At 43.1% G+C, this 23,756-nt stretch overlaps 1 protein-coding gene across 3 annotated transcripts in view; it reads right to left on the reverse strand.

Moving 5' to 3' along the window:
• LOC115472267 (protein Njmu-R1-like) overlaps positions 1-23,737 on the reverse strand; it is a 39,116-nt gene extending 15,379 nt beyond the window's left edge. The window contains exons 1-3 of one of the 3 annotated variants that reach the window (XM_030206480.1): positions 23,553-23,737; positions 5,221-5,295; positions 3,516-3,641 (exon numbers count right to left, since the gene is read on the reverse strand). In XM_030206480.1, the coding sequence (XP_030062340.1) occupies positions 3,516-3,641; positions 5,221-5,295; positions 23,553-23,689 (338 nt within the window). In that variant the 5' untranslated portion in view covers positions 23,690-23,737. The remainder of the gene's footprint in view (positions 1-3,515; positions 3,642-5,220; positions 5,296-23,552) is intronic. The other 2 variants (XM_030206481.1, XM_030206482.1) reach the window with 2 other exon arrangements.
• Positions 23,738-23,756: the final 19 nt, after the last annotated feature.

The raw sequence follows: 23,756 nt of genomic DNA on the forward strand, positions 1-23,756 counted from the left end.
CTTTGCATTGCCATTTCCTCTGCAGTGCCTTAGGTCCCGAGGTTAGTGTGCTGTTAGCACCGTTTGCTTTCCTTGTCTATTGTTCTGTGGGCTTCCAGCCCTTCTGTGTTATTTGCTCTGTGGGTCTCCTACCCTTCTGTGGGTTTTCCGCCCTTCTGTGTTTATCGCTTGTGGGTTTCCAGCCCTTCTGTGTTTATAGCTCTGCAGGGTTTCTGCCCTTCTGTGTTTATTGCTCTTTGGGTTTCCTACCCTTCTGTGTCTAGCTCTGCTAGTTCTCTGTGTTTGTTTCCTGTGTATGACTTGTTAGCTTGGGCACAGCTTTGTTGTTAGCTGGTGTATAGCTTTACTAAGTCTTCTGAGTTTGCTCTGTGTATGTCTCCAGTGTATGACTTGTTAGCTTGGGCACAGCTTTGTTGTTAGCTGGTGTATAGCTTTACTAAGTCTCCTGAGTTTGTTCTGTGTATGTTTCCAGGGCATGACTTGTTAGCTTGGGCACAGCTTTGTTGTTAGCTGGTGTGTAGCTTTACGAAGTCTTCTGAGTTTGCTCTGTGTCTGTTTCCAGTGTTTGACTTGTTAGCTTGGGCACAGCTTTATTGTTAGCTGGTGTATAGCTTTTCTAAGTCTCCTGAGTTTTTGCTCTGTGTATGTTCCTGTGTATGTCTGGTTGCCTGGGTATAGCTTTCCTACTAGCTTGTACAGTTGACTATGTCTTCTTGTGTTTAGCCTGCTGGGTTTCCGTGTGTGTTTCTTTTGCTTCTGGAGCTTCTGCCCTTGTTCTACCTGTTGCCAGTTCTCCTTGATACTGAGGCTCCAGCCGTAGTCTTGTTCCTTGTCCTGACCATTGCTTGGAATCTGCCTGCTGCCGGAACACGGACTTTCTCTGCCTTGCCTTCGCCTAGGTGCCAGGGGCACCCCTGGACCTTCCTTCCTGTTGTTCCTGTAAGTCCTACCGGCTGCCAGAACCTGAGGGCTCAACCCGAGGGGGAGGCAGTCAAGTGTAGGTGAAGCTTAGGTCCAGGGTGTTCCAGTTCCGTTCCAGTGTGTTCCAGTCCAGCGGGTTTTCACTCCTGTATGTTCCTGTCCTGTGGGGCCACTCCTGTGTGTCCAGTCCAGCGGGCCCCACTCCAGTGCGCACCCGTCCGGTGCGTTCCAGTTCCGAGTGTTCCAGTGTAGAAATCCAGTCCGGAGTTCCGGTCCAGTTTTGTTTCCTCTCTACCTGGAGGGTGATTTGCCTTAAAGGACTCACAAACCCCGCGCTCCCGGGGAAGAAGCCTGAAGGTATGCAAAGGACCTCGAGAGCGCGTCCCGCATGGGCGGGCACGCGACACAATTCCAACAAGCGATTAAAGAAAAATGTTTTTAAATAAATAAGTTTCCAGGTTTTTATGGAAAGAATAGTAAGAAGGGGAGGCAAAGAAAGCCAGAAATGCACTGCCTGATAGTGGAAAGAATCTTCTAGGATTTTCTTACACCTCACTCTAGAAAAGGACGGAAAAATTAAAAGATATAGGTCTCTAGCCTTGGAAGATACGGCAGCTTGGTTGTTATTGGCCACGTCAATGAAGCAGCCCTTCTTGCTGTCATGCTTGCCAAGTGTTGGCCAAAGTGGACTCTCTCTGCAGGATGTCTCACCTCATTGTGCTTCGCCGGAATTGCTTGGCAAATTTTATCCAAATATGGGACTCGTGTCAAATGGAAAGAATGAACAGCTGCTTGATCTACCTAGTTTTCCTGCTTTGTTAGTGTGGTTTGATGTAGTTTACAAACACTGTCTGAACAATATTAGTTAACCTGAGGTTCGAAAGCATGCAGTATCTACGATATCTACCTCAGACAGCCTAAAAATACTCGGCGTCACATCTGACCGCAACCTTATCCTTGAGAGCCAAGTAAACTCCGTAATAAAGAAAATGTTCTATTCAATGTGGAAACTTAAACGAAAAAAACCTTTCTTCCTGAGGGAAATCTTTCAAAACCTAATACAATCATGGTCCTAAGCCATGCAGATTACTGCAACGCAATCTATGCGGGATGTAAAGAACAACTCGCAAAAAAAACTCCAGACCGCCCAAAACACAGCTGCCAGGCTGATATTTGGTATATCACGCTTCGAAAGTGCTAAACCCCTCCGAGAAAAGCTGCACTGGCTCCCAATCAAAGAACGAATCATCGTCAAATTCTGTACCTTTGTCCACAACATTATCTACGGCGTAGTCCCAGGATACATGACAGACCTCATAGATATACCAACCAGAAACAGAATCAGATCATCACGATCATACCTAAATTTACATACCCAAATTGCAAAGGACTTAAATACAAAACAACTTATGCATCCAGCTTCTCCTACGTAAGCGCACAACTATGGAATGGACTCCCAAAAGCTGTAAGAGTAATCCATGACCATCTAAACTTCAGAAAATCACTAAAAAACAACCTCTTCAAAAAGGCTTACCCCACTGATCAAACGTAAATCCCCACATCCAGCAACACAGCACAACCAGTGATTGTATTGGCTAATATACAATCCTCATTCCCTTCGACCTTCACGGTGCCTGACACACTTCCTACCTCATTTGACCACAATACAACCTTGTATTTGTTATCAACTGACGCGAACGCCTTTACGGTATTATGTAAGCCACACTGAGCCTGCAAATAGGTGGGAAAATGTGGGGTACAAATGTAACAAATAAATAAAGCCCAATACATTGGAGGTATGTTAGAAAGAGATCTTTGGTTATTGATACTTTATCTGGGATTGAACTGGTGGCAATATCATGCAGTTTGAATGTGGTGGAAATAAAGGGTGATTGCTTGTTTTGCGATCTTCTCAAATTAAGCTTATATTTTATCATTTTAGTCACTAATAAAGAGAGCTTGATTTAGAGTTCAATATTTTTTTATTGATGACAGTTCCAATTAAACATGTCCAATAATATGAATAATACAGAAATTCAAACATCAAAACTTGTACAATACAGACCACTTGCTAACAGTCGCCATCTTACCTTGTGCTCCCTCCCCTAGCCCTTCTTTCTCTACAACAGTAAGAACTAAACAAGAACAACTCATTTGTGCTATCCTTCCAGAATTCCAATATCTCCCCCGTGCACCCCTTCCTCCTCCCTCTCCCCCCTCTCTAACTTCCTTGTTAAAAATTCACTATTCCTTAGTGATAGTTCACTGTTGCATATTTTACTTGCAATTATCACATATTCACATGTGGAATGCTGATAACAACAGGAACCTCATCGTCCAATTTCACAGTTGAACTTCACCCCCTTACCCCTGACATTTTATTGAATGACAGATGTAACAACACATAAACCTCCCAACATCTCCATTTCTTCCTTTCCCACCATCCACCAGAGAGCTTGATTTAATAGTAATGACATAACAAGGGTGTTCACTGTTTTTAGTTGCAGTGTTACAAAAGTTATATGCCAACATGTTTTTTTTCCGGCAAGTTTCATATGATAAACATTGCAAGTGATAGAAGACAAGACTCTCACCTTAGCTCCACAGATGCAAAATTCCCCATCCCTTCAAAAAGTGCTCCTTTACTAAGGCGTTTAGCAATAAAGCTGCGTAGTCCAGGCTCACCTTCAGCTGGTAAGTTAGTGTCTACCAAGGAGAGGCTTTAACACAAGTAGAAAAATAAGCAAATATATGTATAAAACCAATAAATTAACCTGTAGCAATACATCCAGCTCACATGAAAATGACAAACGCCTCAAAGAAGACCAAAGTGATCTGTGTTACAAAGCTACCAGATATTAAAATCAGATTTTTAATATTAGTGGAGCTGTTTTGAATAAAATTCTGCATCAAGATTTCTTTCTTGCCATCTTTTATACACCATCTTTCAGCAGCCTGGTGAATACTTTGTTACAGATGGCATCCTCCCTAGATAGGGGTCCTTTTATTAAGGTGTGCCAAAAAATGGCCTGCGCTGGTATAGACGTTTGTATTGGACGCGCGCAGGTCCATTTTTCAGCCCACCTGCAAAAAAAGGCCTTTTTTGGGGCTGAAAATGGACATGCGGCAAAATAATAATTGGCACGTGTCCATTTTGGGCCTGAGACCTTATCGCCACCCACTGACCTAGCGGTAAGGTCTCAGGCCCTAGGATGAAGGTCTCATGCGTTAACATACAATGCCAATTACCGCTCGGTTAGCACTGGATGCTGAAAAATTTCTGGCATGCTTAGTGGATGCGTATAAAAAAATGAAATTACCGCCCAGGCCATATGGTAGTTCAAAATTGATGAACGTAGGACGTGCGTATGCGCCTACGCAGCTTAGTAAAAGGGCCCCATTGTCTCCAGCAGGGAACTTAAAGGGCCTTGGACTACCTCATTTTTACATTTAAATTTTAATTGCACAACTAGCATAAACCCACAGTTGTTCATAGTTTTGCACTTGACATATAAAATACTACAAAAACAACAGATTTAGAGGGTGAGTGACATGGAGGCATATTTTCAAAGCACTTAGCCTTCCAAAGTTCCATAGGTTTCTATGGAACTTTGGAAGGATAAGTGCTTTGAAAATATGCCTCACTATATATGACGGGCCCCCTACTCCTTCCATTATGCATTAAGTACATAAGTATTGCCAAACGTCCATCAAGCCCAGCATCCTGTTTCCAAAAGCGGCCAATCCAGGTCACAAATACCTGGCAAGATCCCAAAAAAGTTCAATACATTTTATGCTGCTTATCCAAACAGGTAGAAAGACCAATAGCAAAAGCCAGATGACTGCTTGGGCTCATAGGGGCATCAGGGAAAAGAAGCAAAAGTGCCTCTGTGTAAGATTCTGGTGAGACCCAGTTAGAGTAGTGTGTACAATTCTGGAGACAGTACCTCCAAAAAATATAAACAAAAATAAGCTCTGGAATGGGGGTGGGGGTGGGGGGGGGCCATAGGATGAAGGGATAGGCTCCGGACTAATCTAAGGAAATATTTCTTTATGGAGAGGATGACAGATGCATAGAACAGCCTCCAGGCAGAGATAACTGAAATGGATTGCAGTTGAATTCAAGAAAGCATGGGACAAGCATAGAGGATCTCGAAGGGACAGTAGAGTTCAGTAGTGGTATCGATGGGCATATTGGATAGGCCATATGTTCTTTATCTGATGTCATTTTCTATGTTTCTGTAATACTAAACTTTTTCTCTTTCATGAGGCTGACAACTATATAATTTTTTTTTTTACCTGAAATCTTCCAAGGACAGAGTTTCAGCTGTTGTTGGACTTCCATCATCACTGTCAGCTCCCTGTTGCAAGGATCTGGAAATCAGGTATCATATTATGGAGAAATTAGGTCTTAGCTGCAAATTTTCTTTCCTTTAGTTGCTTCAGACCATTCCCCACAAGTGGGTACATGTTCTTCTACCAGCAGATGGGGAGACTGAGAACTAACTGAAAGATCATTACATATAGTCCTGTTCAGACTTAGCTCCCTCAGTATTTTCTATTGACAAAACTAAGATGGTAATGGAACCAAGCAAAAAAACAGGAACAACAACCCCTGTACAACACCACAGGGGAGGAAGGAACAACCAAAAATAACTTTACTGTACAAAGAATCATCCGCTTGTGAAATGACTTCTGTGTATTTTTTTCCCCAGTGATCCACACTGCTATCTGCAATAGTATTTGATCCTTTCAAGCTCAGGCACCCATGGCTATGGGAGTCAACGACAGAACACAGTCATAGGATGGATTGGGAATGGTCTGGAGTGACTAACGGAAATAAAATTAGCAGGTAGGACCTAATTTCTCCTTCCTTGGGGTCTGCTTCAGACCAATCCCCACGTGAGAAGTACCAAAGCAGTACTCAATGAGGGTGAGACACAACCAACCCCCTGGACAGAACTGTTGCCCCAAAAGCTGCTTCCTTCTGGGTTTGGAGGTCCAGCTGGAAATGTTTCACAAAGGAATGCAGCGACAACCATGTTGCCACTCTGTAAATGTGTGCAATCGGAATCAAAGACTGTTCCGCCCATGAAGGTGACCGAGCCTGTGTAGAATGCGCCTGTAACACTGGAGGAATGGGCTTGCCGCCGAGCGGGTACACTGAAGCAATGGCCTCTTTAATCAACCAAGCAATAGTAGCCTTCAAAACTGCATTGTCCTGTCAAGGTCCTGCAAAGGTGACAAAAAGATGATTCTTCTTGCGAAAATCCACCATCCTGTGCAAATAACAACGAAGAGCCCCAAGGTCATCCAAACGAGACAGGGCATCCCCTGACGGCAAAACACTAACAGGGAAATGGTCTGGTTCACACAGAACGGAGACACATCCTTAGGCAAGAAGGATGGAACCAGCTGCAAGATTACTCGCTCCTCAAGAAAGAGCAGAAAAAGGTTCCCAACTGGAGAGAGCTTGCAACTCCGATACTCACCATACCAAAGTTATGGCCACCAAAAAGGTCACTTTGAGCAAAAGATCCTTCAATGTCGCCAACTGAAGGGGCTCAAAGGGCACCTGCACCAGGGCAGTCAACACCAAATCCCAAGGAGGGACCACGGACCAGAGAGGCAGACTGACCCCCTACAAGAAGCGAGTCGCGTCCAGAAGGAACTAAATGGACTGCCCATGAGCGGACCCTGAAAAACCGCAAGCGCTGCCACCTGCACTTTCAGTGAGGAAAGAGATAAACCCTTTTGCAATCCATCCTGCAAAAACTGCAAAATATCCAGAATAGAAGACTGAAGCAGGGAAACCCCCTTGCTGTCATACCAGTCTGCTCCTGATGGCATTGACCACCCAACCAAGATGCTGCAAGAGCTCAACCACTTGGGTCATGGCCTGCTGACTTTTCATTAGGGACTTCACCCTGACCAGCTAGTTGTCCAGACATGGGTGAACCCCTCCTTGAGGAGATGGGCTGCCACCATGACCATGATCTTGGAAAAGGTCCAGGGCGCCATAGCCAACCCGAACAGAAGGGCTTGGAGCTGAAAATGCTCTCTCAGGATAGCGAACCACAAAACTTTGAGATGATCCTGATGGATGGGAATGTGCAGATAGGCCTTGGAGAGATCCACAGCTGAACAAACATGACGACAGTCCTGAGGATCTCCATACAAAAGGGAGAAACCCGAAGCACACTTTTGATCCCTTTGAGGTTCAAAATGGGATGGAAGGAACTCTCCTTCTTGGGCACGACAAACTAGATGGAGTACCTGCCAGAACCTCTCTTGGCCAGAGGGACTGGAACAATTGCTTGCAACCGCAATAACCTATCCAAGGTCTGCCTCACACAGGCCACTTTTTGAGTTGCCCTGCACGGCGACAGAACAACAGATCGGACAGCTGATGGCAAAACTCTAGAAGGTAACCAAACTGAAGAACGCCCAGGACCCAACAGTCGGACGCGATATGGGCCCATCTCCAGCAGAAGAGCTGCGAATGCTCCCCTATGGGAAGGTCCAGAGTCTGGGCCACTATATCCTCATTGTGCAGAACGAGTGGGGTTGGCTGGTCCTTGAGCTCCATCCCAGTCCCCTCGACGACCTCCCCGAAAAGGATGGAAAACTGAACACAAGAGGACCCTGTAAAGGTGACCTTGTTGAGAACGGCAAGCGTCACAGCCCCGGCTCCTGAAGGACCCCTGGCACAAGGAATGCGATTTGTTCTCCAGTAAATCGATACACCTTGGACTCCTCTCAAGTCCTTCACCAACTTCTCCAGGTCCTCACTAAGTGGAAAGACCCACAGGGGCTTGCAGGTACCTTTCAAGAGAGGGTCCCCCTTCCGAGGGACTACAGGTTGGTCCTCCTCGAGTTCCAAACGTTGGAGGACTTGAGAGGTCAGCCAGGGCAATTCCTGCCTGCAAAAAGAGTCTGACCATGGAAAGGTCTTCCCCCAGTGAGTGGCAAATTTGAGTGTCTCCAGAACCCCCAAGGCCCACTCATCCTCCTACATAAGCAGAGGAGCAGTGACCTCAGCTTGCTCTGGGACCCCTATCACTGACACCCTTGGAAGCCTAGGCCCTAGAGCTCCCCTGAATCCGGAACCAATGATCCCAGGTGGCTGCGCTTCAAGCAGTATGCCTGATGCAGCATCAGAACAAAATCTGGGGTGAAGACAGAGAGTTGGGGACATCTGGGCGACAAAGAAGGGGGAAGGAGCCCCTCCCCCCACAACACTGCCCTGAGATCAGAGCTTCCAACATCTCATTCCTCCTGGGGCTAGGCAAGAAATCAGAGGCCCCCTGAGTGGCCTCGGTCTCCTCCACTGGCCTCTCCACTGATAGGCAAGTCACCCCCGACAGACCTGCCCCGTCCACAGCCTCCTAAGTCCTCGTTGCAAAAACGACACAAACTGGAGGTGAAAGACAACACATGGTGTGCCCGATAGGCCACGCAGCAGCATGCTTTACCAGCAGTAGTGGCCATGCTGTAGAGCATGGGAAAACCAATACTCCCCTCAACTGTGCCCTGAACACTGCCCTGAATGGAACCTCAAGCAGGAATCCGAGCCTGACAGGATCAATCAGAATTCAATTACCGCCTGTTCTTTTTGGTGTCATCTTTTTTTGTTTTAACTTTTCTTTGCACCCAAATAGTGGATGCATCCCGGGGCGGGAATGGAGCCTGAAGGAATTTCTCTCTAGCAAGAAGGAAAGGGGCGCTGGAAGCATACCACAACCTTACCGGTCAGGGAGGGGGAATAAAGGGGGGGAGGGACCTGCAACACGGAGTGTGCACCCCTTAGGCTCAACCATTCAAAACTAGACATTGACATGTAGCCAAAAAACCACCATGCAGAAGCTGTCCTCAGAGCCAAAACGAGCTGAGACAGGCCTCAAAAATGCACCGTCAATGCCTTTATCAAAGTTACCCTTTTGTTTTTTTTGTTATTTTTCAAACTAGTTCTGTAGGATCAGCTTCTAACTCTGTTGTTCCCAGCAAGAAAAACAGTTAGCCATCTAGACCGAAAAAGGGAAGCTTTCTTCTTGGGACTATTAGGGAACCCAATCAGCATAGGCACCTACCTACCGTCTGAGAAGAGACTGAGAAATACTGAGGGAGCTTAGGTCTGCACAAGACAATATATAATGATCTCTCAGTCTCCCCATCTGCTGGTAGAAGGGCATATACCCACTCATGGGGAATGGTCTGGAGCAAATGCCAAGGAACATTATTTTACTATTAATAATGTTTTATTTAACTGCAGACAAAGGTACAATGTCAACACAGAACATATAGATATCATAAAAGTAAATGCAAATCAAGACGTACCCCTTACAATCTACATACACAATAAAATCACGAACATAAAATAAATACCACTTGCTTACCATTCTCTTAAAAGAATCTGTTATTTAAAGTTTTCCCTTCCATAAAACAATTCTAGACCTCAATCTGCTAACTCCAACATCCATCATATTAGGTCTCCAAATTTGCTGAGACTATCAATTAAAATTTGGGCCACAATTTCAGACAAAACTGCAAGATCTGTATACACTTTAAGGACTAGATTCTATATATGGTGCCTGAAAAATCAGCGCCAAAAATATTCCTGCCTAGGTATATTCTGTAAACCGTGCCTAGATTTATACGCCTAGCAGCCATGCTTGCCCCTAACTCTAGGCATGTCCATTTACACCAAGTAAAACCTGGTGTATATACCAGCGCCTAAGTTATGTACAGAGCAGGTGTACTCCATATCCCTGTGCGTAGTTTTTCAGAACACCCATGGCCTGCTCATTCCATGCCCCCTTTTTGGCAGCATGCATTAGAATATACGCACACCACTTTACAGAATACGCCTAGTAAGTTGTGCAAGTAAATTATAATGCCAATTAGTGTCAATAATTGCTTGTTACGTAGCAATTATTGGCACTGATTGGCTTGTTAAGTAATTTAATTGTGTGCACAAATCCAGAATACGACTGGATTTGCATGCACAATTTTGGTCACGCTATATAGAATCCGGGGGTAATAGCCTGAGAAAATAAGTTACAAAAAAAGACAAGCATTAATGTTTGCTTTTAAAAGATCCCCTTTTTATATTATATTTGGATCACACCTTTTTCAATTATAGCTCAAGGTGAGTTACATTCAAGGCACAGTAGGTATTTCCCTGTCCCTAGAGGGTTCCCAATCTAACCCCCCCCCCCCCTGTTTACAAAGCCATGCTAGCGGCTGCCAGTGCGGTAATGCTGACACAGCCCATATACTTTGAATGGGCTGTGTCGGCATTGCTGCACGGCTTTGTAAACAGGGGGGTAAATTTATACCTGAGGCAATGGAGGGTTAAATGACTTGCCCAAGATCACATGGAGCTGTAGTGGGATTAGCCAGACCTCTGAGCCAACTTTTGCTGTGGTGCGTCCCTCCCTCAGGCCATCCTCCCCTCCCCCCCTCCCCGGGCCTACCTTTAAAGGCAGTTTCCTCCTCCTGAATACTAACAGCGTTTCACCTAACGCTACCTGCATCAACCCCTGCGTCTTCTCTCTGCCATGCCCCTGTGAAAACAGGAAGTTATGTCAAAGGAGAGGCAGGGCGCAGCAAAAAAAAGACACCGGGGCTGATGTGGGTAGCGTTAGATGAAATGCTGTCTGTTTTTGGGAGGGAAAATCTGCCTTTAAAAGTAGACAGGGGAAGGTGGTCCGAGACAAAAAGAGAAAGAGAATTGCTGGCTCTTCTTTTTTCCCTACACACACACACACACAACACTGCCAGGTAAGCTCCGGGCCAGTGACATGACAAGCTCAGGCGTTTGGTGCCCTTTATCTTTGGTGTCCTGGGCCAGAGCCTCACCTGGTCCATCAGTTAAGCCCGCCTTGACCCTAGCTTCCTTGGTTTTCAAGGCTACTGCTCTAACCTTTAGGCTACTCCTCCTTATTTGGTAATCTGGGCAGGGACAACCAAATAAGGAAAAATCCCCTTACTTTGAAGATTGACTCCACACAGTGTGTCCCCGGATACATCATCATTTTGGAAAATGGTAGCATTAAGGCAGGAACAAGTGGGCATTGCTCCCGCATCTTGTTCAAGGTACATGGGGGTGGGGTGGAGGCGACCAGGAGGAAAGCAATTTTTTTTATGTCTCCCTCCCTGTCAGTGTGTGAACCAATCACTGACGGAGACCTTTTTGCTTTGTTGCATAGGTGGTTGCCTATGACCACCAAGGTGTGTGCTGTTCTTTTTTCTGACAGTGCACACTTTTTAACAAGGCGCTAATTTGAATGCCATTACGCTAATTTGAATGCCATTAGTTTACTGTTTTGAGGAGCAAAATTTGTGCATTCAGCTTGCACTAGAAGCCATGCACTAAGTAATCAGTGCACAGCTCTAACACAAGCTTTCTACATCAGCTTTTGAGTTCCAGAGCTTAACTTATGTGTTCAGTGAAAAAAATATTTTCTCTAGCCTTCCCTCAGAAGGGATTCATTCATAAGAACATAAAAATAGCCATACTGGGTCAGACCAATGGTCCATCTAGCCCAGTATCCTGTTTCCAACAGTGACCAAGCCAGGTCATTTGTACCTGGCAGAAACACAATTAGTAGCAACGTTCCATGCTACCAATCCCAGGGACAGCAGTGGCTTCCCCATGTCTGTCTCAACAGCAGACTATGGACTTTTCCTCCAGGAACTTGTCCAAACCTTTTTTTAAAAATCCATATACGCTAACCGCTGGTACCACATCCTCCGGCAAAGAGTTCCAGCGCTTAACTATTCGTTGAGTGAAAAGATATTTCCTCCTATTTTTGTTTTAAACGTATTTCTATGTAACTTCCTCAAGTGTCCCCTACTCTTTGTACTTTTGGAAAAAGTAAAAAAAAATATATTGATTTACTTCTACTCATTCTACACCACTCAGGGTTTTGTAGACCACAATCATATCTCCCCTCATCTGTCTCTTTTCCAAGCTGAAGAGTCCTAACCTCTTTAGCCTTTCCTCATATGAGAGGAGTTCCACTCCCTTTATCATTTTGGTCGTGCTTCTTTGAACCTTTTCTACTTCCGCTATATCTTTTTTGAGATACAGCAACCAGAACTGAAAGAAGGTGCGGTCGAACCATAGAGCAATACAAAGGCATTATAGTATTTTTGGTCTTATTTCCATTTCCTTAATCATTTATGGTGCTGGGCAGACTTATACGGTCTGTGCCAGAACCGGTGGTGGGAGGCGGGGCTGGTGGTTAGGAGGCGGGGATAGTGCTGGGCAGATTTATACGGTCTGTGCCCTGAAAAGGACAGGTACAAATCAAGGTAAGGTATACACAAAAAGTAGCACATATGAGTTTATCTTGTTGGGCAGACTGGATGGACCGTGCAGGTCTTTTTCTGCCGTCATCTACTATGTTACTATGTATGTTACTTATTTGTACCTTTTCTAATTTAGCTATATCTTTGAGATGCAGTGACCAGAATTGCACATAAAACTCAAAGTGTGGTCAAAATATGGAAAAGTACAGATGCATTATGGTATTTTTATTATCTATTCCTTTCCTAATAAGTCTGAATTTGTTTGCTTTCTGGCACACTATCACACACTGAGCAAAAGATTTCAAAGTGTTTTATCAGCAACAACAGCTAGATCTTTTCCCCGAATGCTGACTCATACTGTGGAACCTAGTATCATCATATTTTATAATTTGAGTTATTCTTCCCTATGTGCATCACTTTATATTTCCTCACATTAAATTTTATCTGCCATTTGAATTCCCAGTCTTCCAGTCTCTCAAGGTCCTTCTGCAATTTGTCATAATCATTAGAAGATTTAACCACTTTGGAGAATTATGTCATCTGCAATTTGATCACTCAATTGTTCTCATTTGCAGATCATCTATAAATATGTTAAAAAATACTGATCCTAGTACAGACCCCCGTAGTACTCCACTATTCAGCTTCCTCCATTGACAGAACTGGCCATTTAATCCAGCTCTCTGTTTTCTATCTTTTAACCAGTTGGAAATTGCCCCTTATCACATGGCTTTTTAATGTCAAAAGATTTCTAAGAATCTAGGTATATATTAACTCTCTCACCTTTTTCCATGCCTTCAAAAAAAATTAAATTGGTAAGGCAAGACTTCTCTCAGCTGACTCCCATGTTTAATCTGTCCCATTAAATCATATCTATCTATGTATTCAGTAATTTCTACCATTTTGCCTGGCTCTGAGGAGAGGCTCACTGGTCTGTAGTTTGCCGAGTCACCCCTAGAACCCTTTATCAAACCGTACCACCATCTCTGTATAGTAACAAACTCTGATAACTGAATCAGCTAGGAAAAGCTTGTAGAGATTAAGGATCTCCTGCAAACTGTCATGCTTTAATAGATAGTAGCTGGGCTCTAGATCCTGGGGTATATGTCCTTTTCAGATCTGTTCATTATGGATACTTTGACTCATTTTACATTTTTCACACTGTTGGCGAGTGCTGGCTTGGTGTTTACAGATCAAGGTCATGGCCAATATATTCCAGTTAGAGTCATAGTAACATAGTAAATGACGGCAGAAAAAGACCTGCATGGTCCATCCAGTCTGCCCAACAAGACAAACTCATATGTGCTACTTTTTGTGTATACCCTACTTTGATTTGTACCTGTCCTCTTCAGGGCACAGACCGTATAAGTCTGTCCAGCACTATCCCCGCCTCCCACCACTGGCTCTGGCATAGACCGTATAAGTCTGCCCAGCACTATCCTCCCCTCCCACCACCGGCTGGCTCTGCCACCCAATCTCGGCTAAACTCCTTAGGATCCATTCCTTCTGAATAGGATTCTTTTATGTTTATCCCACTCGTGTTTGAATTCTGTTCCCGTTCTCTCTCCGTGAAAAAATACCTCCTGACATTTTTCTTGAGTCTGCCCCCCTTCAATCTCATTTCATGTCCTCTCGTTCTACTGCCTTCGCACCTCCGGAAAAGGTTCGTTTGTGGATTAATACTTTTCAAATATTTGAACGTCTGTATCATATCACCCCTGTTTCTCCTTTCTTCCAGAGTATACATGTTCAGATCATCAAGTCTCTCCTCATACGTCTTGTAACGCAAATCCCTTACCATTCTCGTAGCTTTTCTTTGCACCGCTTCAATTCTTTTTACATCCTTCGCAAGGTACGGCCTCCAAAACTGAACACAATACTCTAGGTGGGGCCTCACCAACGACTTATACAGGGGCATCAACACCTCCTTTCTTCTGCTGGTCACACCTCTCTCTATACAGCCTAACAACCTTCTAGCTACGGCCACCGCCTTGTCACACTGTTTCGTCGCCTTCAGATCCTCAGATACTATCACCCCAAGATCCCTCTCCCCGTCCGTACCTATCAGATTCTCCCCGCCTAACACATATCTCCCGAGGGTTTCTATTCCCTAAGTGCATAACTTTGCATTTCTTCGCATTGAATTTTAATTGCCAAACCTTAGACCATTCTTCTAGCTTCCGTAGGTCCTTTTTCATGTTTTCCACTCCCTCCCAGGTGTCCACTCTGTTGCAGATCTTAGTATCATCTGCAAATAGGCAAACTTTACCTTCTAACCCTTCGGCAATGTCACTCACAAATATATTGAACAGAATCGGTCCCAGCACCGATCCCTGAGGCACACCACTACTCACCTTTCTCTCCTCCGAGCGAATTCCATTCACCACCACCCTCTGGCTTCTGTCCGTCAACCAATTCCTAATCCAGTTCACCACTTCGGGTCCTATCTTCAGCCCTGTCCAGTTTATTTAAGAGCCTCCTGTGGGGAACCGTGTCAAAAGCTTTGCTGAAATCTAAGTAGATTACGTCCATAGCTCGTCCCTGATTCAATTCTCCTGTCACCCAATCAAAGAACTCAATGAGATTCGTTTGGCACGATTTCCCTTTGGTAAAACCATGTTGTCTCGGATCTTGCAACTTATTGGCTTCCAGGAAATTCACTATCCTTTCCTTCAGCATCGCTTCAACTATTTTTCCAATAATCGAAGTGAGGCTTACCGGCCTGTAGTTTCCAGCTTCTTCCCTATCACCACTCTTGTGAAGAGGGACCACCTCCGCCGTTCTCCAATCCTTCGGAACCTCTCCCGTCTGCAAGGATATGTTAAACAAATCTTTAAGAGGACCCGCCAGAACCTCTCTGAGCTCCCTCAATATCTTGGGGTGGATCCCATCTGGTCCCATGGCTTTATCCACCTTTAGCTTTTCAAGCTGTTCATATACACTCTCTTCCGTGAACGGTGCTCTATCCACTTCAATCTCATTTCTATATTTTGCAGTCCATCGCAGTCCTTCTCCAGGATTTTCTTCTGTGAAAACAGAACAAAAGTATCTATTTAGCAAATTTGCTTTTTCTTCATCATTATCCACATAGCGGTTTGCAGTATCTTTTAGTCTCACAATTCCCTTTTTAGTCATTCTCCTTTCACTTATATACCTGAAGAAATTTTTGTCACCCCTCCTTACATTTCTAGCCATTTGTTCTTCCGCTTGCGCTTTTGCCAGACGTATCTCTCTCTTGGCTTCTTTCAGTTTCATCCTGTATTCCTCCTCGTGTTTCTTTTCTTTAGTTTTTGTGTATTTCTGGAACGCCAACTCTTTAGCCTTTATTTTCTCAGCCACTTGCTTGGAGAACCATATCGGTTTCCTTTTTCTCTTGCTTTTATTTACTTTCCTTACATAAAGGTTCGTGGCCTTATTTATAGCTTCTTTCAGCCTGGACCACTGTCCTTCCACTTCTCGTATTTCCTCCCAGCCCATCATCTCCTTCCTCAAGTATTCCCCTATTTTACTAAAGTCAGCACGCTTGAAATCCAGAACTTTGAATTTTGAGTGGCCGCTCTCCACTTTAGCTGTAATATCAAACCAAACGTTTGATGGTCACTGCTGCCCAGGTGGGCACCCACTTGGATATTTGACACGCTATCCCCATTTGTGAGCACCAGATCCAGCGTCGCTCCCTCCCTCGTGGGTTCCGTCACCATTTGTCTGAGCAAACCGCTTTGTAAAGCATCCACGATCTCTCTACTTCTTTCCGATTCTGCAGACAGAACCTTCCAATCTACATCCGGCAGATTGAAATCTCTCAGCAACAGCACCTCTCTCTTGTTTCCCAACTTTTGAATATCTGCGATCAGGTCTTTATCTAGTTCCTCCAATTGTTTCGGAGGTCTGTAGACAACACCCACGTGTATAGAGGTTCTATCCTCTCTTTTTAAGGTGATCCATATCGCTTCTTCCTTTCCCCAGGTCCCTGTCATTTCGGTCGCCGTGATATCATTTCTCACATATAGAGCTACTCCTCCACCTTTACGACTCTCTCTATCCTTCCTAAACAGATTATAGCCTGGTATGTTTGCATCCCATTCATGCGAACCATTTAGCCACGTCTCCGTGATTGCAACAATGTCTAAGTCTGCCTCCAACATCAGGGCTTGAAGGTCATGAACTTTATTGCTTAGACTGCGAGCATTTGTGGCCATCGCTTTCCATGTACATTTCTTGGTATGTGCTTCAACATTTGTGATTTGGGGTTGTCTTTTCTCTTTGGGTATCTTCATATCCTTTTGTTCCAACTGCATTTCTTTCTCTTCTGCCTCAGTTCTATTTTCAGGATCATCACCATGTTGTAATGGAGCAAAAGAATTCTGTAGGGGCAACACTTGTGAGGGCGGATGCCTCTGGTGCACATAGCGAAGTCTTCCTGAGCCTACTGTGAACCATCTATTCCTAGGTGGTTTTATCCTTGGAGGCAGTGGTGTGAAATTGGCTTGATTCTGTGCTGCATGGTTTTGGGTAGTCTTAGAAGCTGCTTTAAGTGCATCTAATTCCTGTTTACCTTACTGTCACAGGCAACTTTAGAAATGTAAGTAATCGAGTACTTCGAATTTTACCAGATAATAACATAGATTGTGTGGCATTTATACCTAGGACAATTGAGGTGTTAAATAATCATAGGCAGTCAAGAACTAGGGGCCTTGTTTACTAAGGCACACTAGCATTTTTAGCACATGCTAACTCTAGAGACACCCATGGGTGTCTGTAGCATTAGTGCGCGCTAAAAACGCTAGCATACCTATAGCACGGCTTTGTAAACAGGGCCCTAGGTCTTTAAAGTACAAAGAAAGGATCCGACTAAGAAATAAGTCTAATCAGTATCTATAAATGTGCAAATGATAATATAATCTCTAATATACCTATTCCTGTGTACTATGCCAATGCTAGATCAGTGGTTAACAAGCTGGACACAGTTAAGGATTGAACTAAAAGGGACCAGCCAGGTCTGGTAATACTAGGTGAAACATGGCTTCAGATGCATGACGATCCAGCAATTAATGAATTATGCCCCCCTGGTTATAAAATCTGCCATATTTCATGAGCAAAAAAAAAAAATGGAGTGGAGGAGTTGCCTTGATACACAATCCTTTTTCAGTGTCAACCTGTCCTACATTCTTTGTTTAAATCTCCTTGTCTAGGGATTATGGCCTGCACAGTTCAGGACAACCCTTTACAAGGATGTTTGACAATCATGTATTGTCTTTTAATGTCCACCAGATAAACAGAAGAATGTTTCCACTGAGTTTTTGTATTTGTTACTAGCTGAAGTCTAGAAAGTTAAAATGTAATATTACTGGGTGATATAATAAATCTTCATTTGGAAGATCAATGATCCTATGGGCAAGAATGTTTTGGGATTTCTTCACTCAAATTTTAACTGGCCAATTTTTACTTCATCTCATATTAAAAAGGTCATAATTTGAATTTGTTAAGGTATAGATTTTTCTGATGATATTTTAATGTTTATTTCTGATAGCTATTGGGAACCAATAATTTGGTCAGATCATTATGCTCTGAGCTTTAATAAACTGGCAAATTTGCATACAATCAAGCCTTCAATTGAGAGTCCAGAATGTTTAGTGTGAAGGACAACATGACGATTACTATACCTTTCGACACATTACTATTTTCTCTCAAGTAAATAAGGAAGGTATTAACATTCTCTCTATCTGGGCAACCGCTTTTAAATTGAAACTTAATAGCGACAAAACCAAATTTTAACTACTGGGAAATGCCTACAAACTGTTTTCAGAAACTTCTATTACAATTCAAGGTATTCCCTACCAATTAGAAAATAGCTAAAGATTCTGGGTGTCATCTTCAATGAAAATCAATTCACTGATAATGAAAGCTTTTAATATTTTACGGAAATTAAGAAGGATCAGTTCCTTTTACAATCAGTCAGTTTATAGGCTACTGGTACAATCTTTGGTTTTGTCCTACCTGGACTACTGCAATGCTCTGTATGTGGGACTAAATGAGGATCTTCTTAGATGACTTCAAGCACTACAGAACACTGCAGCATGCCTAATTTATCATCATCTAAGTATGTGTCTGTTTTTCTACACCTGAGAAAGCTTCACTGGCTTCCAGTAAGGTCTCATATATTGTTTTTAAGCTCTATTCTATGACAACTAAAATAATTTATGATTATGCTCCCTTATATCTAGGGAACTTAATCCATCTTTTAGTTAGAAATTCAGCACCAGGATGCAGATTATCTCGGTTATTACAATGCCCTAGTCCAAGAGGTGTGAAATAAAAAAACTTCCCATTAAACAGGGTTTTGTATCAATCGCCACACTGGAGGAATCTATTGCCACTGAATATTCGAAAGTATACAAAAAAGAAAACCAGCGGGAAACTCCGCTCCAAAATCACCTCAACGGTAAAACAAAAAAGAGCGAGTTGAAATTCTAGATGTGTTAGATACACCTCAAATCACAAGGTGAAAAAGAGAAGAGAACAGGGGGAAAGACCTCATGACCTGCTACTGCAAGTCTAGAGCAGTCCGACCATCTCGGTCATATATATGCAATTTCTAATCATCGGTTAAAACCCCCAACCAACCAAAAAGGTTGTCAAATTTCCTTTGTTCTCTTCTTAATGTAATACTAAAAAATTTTTTTTTTGTGAATTTTATCTATTTGCAAAGTACACCAATACAAAATTGCAAAATCAGCGTTGTTATCACTGTTTTGTAAATTTTTACTGTTGATAACTCAAAAAAAAACAAACCAGTAATCCAAATAACTTAGCTTTGCTGGCTTGACCGTAAGCGTTTCTCCTGAATGGAGTCCGAGCCCAACGGACCCGTTTCACCCAAAAGGGCTTCCTCAGGGGACACAGGATCACCAGTTCAGGCTCAACGCTCAGCAATATAGCTTAACCAGTGTGCAACGCAGTGACACTGTACAGAAGCTTGATCCGTTTAAGAAAGCTCTTAAAACCCATATTTATGATCTACCTTAAAAATCTTTCTTGATTGTTATCATTTGGATATTTTAAATTGATGAACATCCAGGAGTTTGTCCTGCCTCTTTTGACTTAGTGCACCATATAGGTCTCTCATGGGGACATTGCAATATAGAAAAGCAAAATGTAATGTAATGTAAAGCCGCAAAGACACCAGTAACTGGGCAGACTGGATGAACTGTTTGGGATGTTGGAAAATAATTATATAAAAAGAGATTAATGTCCACCTGCAAGCACAATATTTCCAAAAAACACCCCCACTGATGGAAATTCTCCAAATCTGGCATGTAGGAAGAAAATGTGAATATCTTGGGCAAACATGAAAACCAGAAACATGGTTCACTATTTTCAGAGAAAAGTTCTCTTCCCCCCCTCCCGACCACACACATACACAAAAAGCCTGTATATTGCTTTATATAGGAAACAGAAGCTGTAGAACATTGATCATACCACCATTCCAAAAGTCCTTCCCTCACCCTTTGGGTACCTTCACCCTGGGCAATAGTAAAGGGAAAGAGAACAATAAGCAACTAAACAAAAGGACACCTTCAAAACCATCTCTACCATCCATAAACTCAAACACAATCCCACACATACATGCACCAAAGACCGAATACCTGGTTCTACTAAATAACAAAATAGGAAACAAACTGAAAAATATCTAAATTACAAAACCATAAGTTTGAATAAACACAAACAGACCTTCATGGTTTCCAAAAAGACAAATCAAAAATATTTATCAAAAATGAAACCTCAATATCTTCCAATGAGGGAATTCAATTAGAATAATAGCATCACACAGTGATACTCAACTGATAATGGAGCAAGTTATTATCGTCAGTTTCTATTATTACTAACTAGTAACGAAGGCCCGTTTCAAATCGCAATGAAACGGGTGCTAGCAAGGCTCCCCTCCGTCCCTTTGTGTCTCTGTGTGTCGCCGCCCCCCCTGCAGCCTCCGTGCGAATGTGCTGTCACCCTGGTCCTTTTGGCACGCCCCCCAGCATCCGTGACCGTTCCCTTCCCCCTGATGTGTGTGTTGCCAGTGCACCCCCTTCCACCCCCACCGATGTCGTCGCTGTCGGTGCAAATAGAACGTTGAGGGTGAGTTTTTATATATAGATGAGGGGAAAAAAAGAACCTATGTAAAAAAAAACTCCAGACACTGGAGAAAAACAATTGGTTGCAAAAAAATCCAACCCCAAGTCTTACCAATTCATTAGAAACCACAAATGAATGTAATGTTAAAAATATAACAGCTTATGATCATGTTCAAAAAATACAAAAAACTGGTAGTAAACTGCAGGCATATGTCAACACAGCAGATCCCAAAAATCAGCAGAGTGAACAGTCTATATCCAAATACTTATGAGTCCACAATTCCTTCTGATTCCCTCCAATAAAGTCTTTTAATAGAATAGTCTGTTGATCCCACAACATACAATCACCAGTCCATATATGACAGTGCACTATTCAAACCAACTGCCCTTCTGCTCTTCAACAAGAACGCCTTGTTTCGCTGGAACTTGCTGCTTCAGGAAGAGTCCAGCAAATGAAGATCGTAATTGCTACCACTAATCCCAAGATGGCTGCGGGACTAAAAATACGCCAACTTATGTATCAACCAATCAAATTAACCACTTGATTTAAAGAGCCCCATAAAAAAAAAAAAAACGCATTCCACTCAATGTTCTTATTCATACCATTAGTCTCAATAGTATTCAGCCGGAAAATCCATTCTTGCTCTTTACGCCAAAGCACTTTTTTTTTTTTTTACATCCCCTCCTCTCATATTCAATGTGACCTGGTCAATGACCATACAGCGAAATTGCTCAAATGCACGTCCCAACTGTTGACAATGATGAACCACCCGTGCTTCAGTTTTTCCTTTAATTACGCAAGGACAATGCTCAATTACTCTCGTTTTAAACATCCATGTAGTATGCTCCACATATAATTTATCACATGGACAAATATATACACTACATTTTTTGATTCACAATTAGTATGTTGTAAAGTGATAGTGTATTTGTCCTTCTGCCAAATAAATTCTGTCCCCTCAATTGTATGTACACAAATTGAACATCCACCACATTTTTGATGCTTTCCTGTACACCTCTCAGGAATGTTCCAAATATCAGTTTTACTCATGCTATCATGTAAATTGCTATTCTATTAAAAGACTTTATTGGAGGGAATCAGAAGGAATCGTGGACTCTGATAAGAATTTGGATATAGACAGTTTGCTCTGCTGATTTTGAGGATCTGCTGTATTGACATATGTCTGCAGTTTACTACCAGTTTTTTGTATTTTTTTTAACACAGTCCTGAGCTGTTATATTTTTCACATTACATTCATTTGTGGTTTCTAATTAATTGGTAAGACTTGAGGTTGGATTTTTTGGAACCAACTGTTTTTCTCTACTGTTTGGAGATTTTTTTTTCTTTTTTTTTTTTTTACATTGGTTCTTTTTCCCCCCATTAGTAATAACAGAAACCGATAATAACTGGCTCCATTATCAGTTGAGTATCACTGTGTGATACTATTATTCTAATTGAATTTCCTCACTGGGAGATTTTGAGGTTTCATTTTTGATTTGTCTTTTTGGAAACCATGAAGGTCTGTTTATGTGTTTAGTCCACTAAATAACAGGCACATTCAGCTTCACACCCCCTTTTACATATACTTGCACTGGAAATCAACGCCTCCTTATGCATTCATCCCAAATTTTCCTATTCTGTGCCACACCCAGGGGCAGCAGAACACCTTTTTGGTTGAAGGGATCAACCAAACCATCTTCCACAGATAGGAACCAACACTTGGAAATGACTGGGGGTGCCCAAGAGCACAAATTACTGCTCTCTGGATACAGATGGAGTGTGCTCAACATTAGTAGCCGGCTCTGCAGGTGCTGTGAGTGCTGAGCACCCCCATGGGTACAAGTCTGCCCCAAAGCTCTCTAGTTGTTGGATCCGCCAATATGTTACCAATATAGCACCATGGCCTCAGTGGCCCACCCCATTCTGCCACCTATGCCCACGCTTCTTTGTACACACCCCTGCTATACCCCTCTACAAACCTCCATTTTGTACATACCCTTCTGCAGCACAGAATCATCAGAAATATCATCAGTTCCAGTGTTCCCAACTATATAGACCTTATTTACCAAGGCTTTTTTATTCCCAGTTCTGTAGCCAATACATAAAACCAATACTGTCTGGATGCAAGCTGCTGAGGAGCAGCTACCTATGCCGCAGAGTTTGCAGGAAACCAATCACAGATTTATCTAGATAAGTGGTTCTCAGCAGTCCTCAAGACCTCCCAGGCAGATTCTCAGGATACCCACAATGAATATGTATGAGATAAATTTGCACACTATGACTTCAAGATCTCTCAGACCTCATGTGCAACTTTCTTTAAATCAGTCACCTTACTTTCTCTCTTACCTAGATGCGAAGGAGGTAGAACGAGAGGACGTGAAATGAGATTGAAGGGGGGCAGACTCCAGAAAAATGTCAGGAAGTATTTTTTCACAGAGAGAGTAGTGGATGCTTGGAATGCCCTCCCACGGAAGGTGGTGGAAATGAAAACAGTAACGGAATTCAAACACGCGTGGGACAAACATAAAGGAATCCTGTTCAGAAGGAATGGATCCTAAAGAGCTTAGACGAGATTGGGTGGCAAAGCCAGTGGCGGGAGACGGAGATGGTGCTGGGCAGACTTATACGGTCTGTGCCAGAGCTGATGGTGGGAGGCGGGACTGGTGGTTGGGAGGCGGGGATAGTGCTGGACAGACTTATACGGTCTGTGCCCTGAAAAGGACAGGTACAAATCAAGGTAAGGTATACACAAAAAGTAGCACATATGAGTTTATCTTGTTGGGCAGACTGGATGGACCATGCAGGTCTTTTTCTGCCGTCATCTACTATGTTACTATGATATGTTCCATCTTTGCTTTACCATTCACTATCAATTAAAATGTTCTTATTACGTACTGTGTTGACATTGTAAATAGTATACTATGCCACACTTTGTATTGTTATTTGAATATTTTTACTGCTGTTATTGCCTATTGCTCGTTTGATCTATTCTTACTGTACACCCCCCTTGAATGAATTCCTTCAAAATAGTGGTAAATAAATCCTAATAAATAAAAATAAAAGATACACACATAGCATACATTCCTTGTGGGTATCCTGAAAACCTAACTGGTTAGATGGGTTGAGTCTTCTTAGATGAGATAGGAACGCCTGGCGCCCTCCAGCACAAACCCAGCCGCGTTTCTCACCTGCTGGTGTCGTACACATAGAGCGAGTAATAGCTTGTCATCTGCCTCCTACGGTCCTCCAGCAGCCCCTCCTCGCTCTCCGTCTCTTTCTCCTCATCGTCAATAGACTCCTGCAATGAAGTCTGGGTCGCCAACATGGTCCGAGGCCGAGAGGGCTAGGCAAGGCCCCCGAACAAGCTGACACAGTCACTTCAACGACACCAG

Source organism: Microcaecilia unicolor, chromosome 6, assembly GCF_901765095.1.
Source record: "Microcaecilia unicolor chromosome 6, aMicUni1.1, whole genome shotgun sequence".
Lineage (NCBI taxonomy): Eukaryota > Metazoa > Chordata > Amphibia > Gymnophiona > Siphonopidae > Microcaecilia > Microcaecilia unicolor.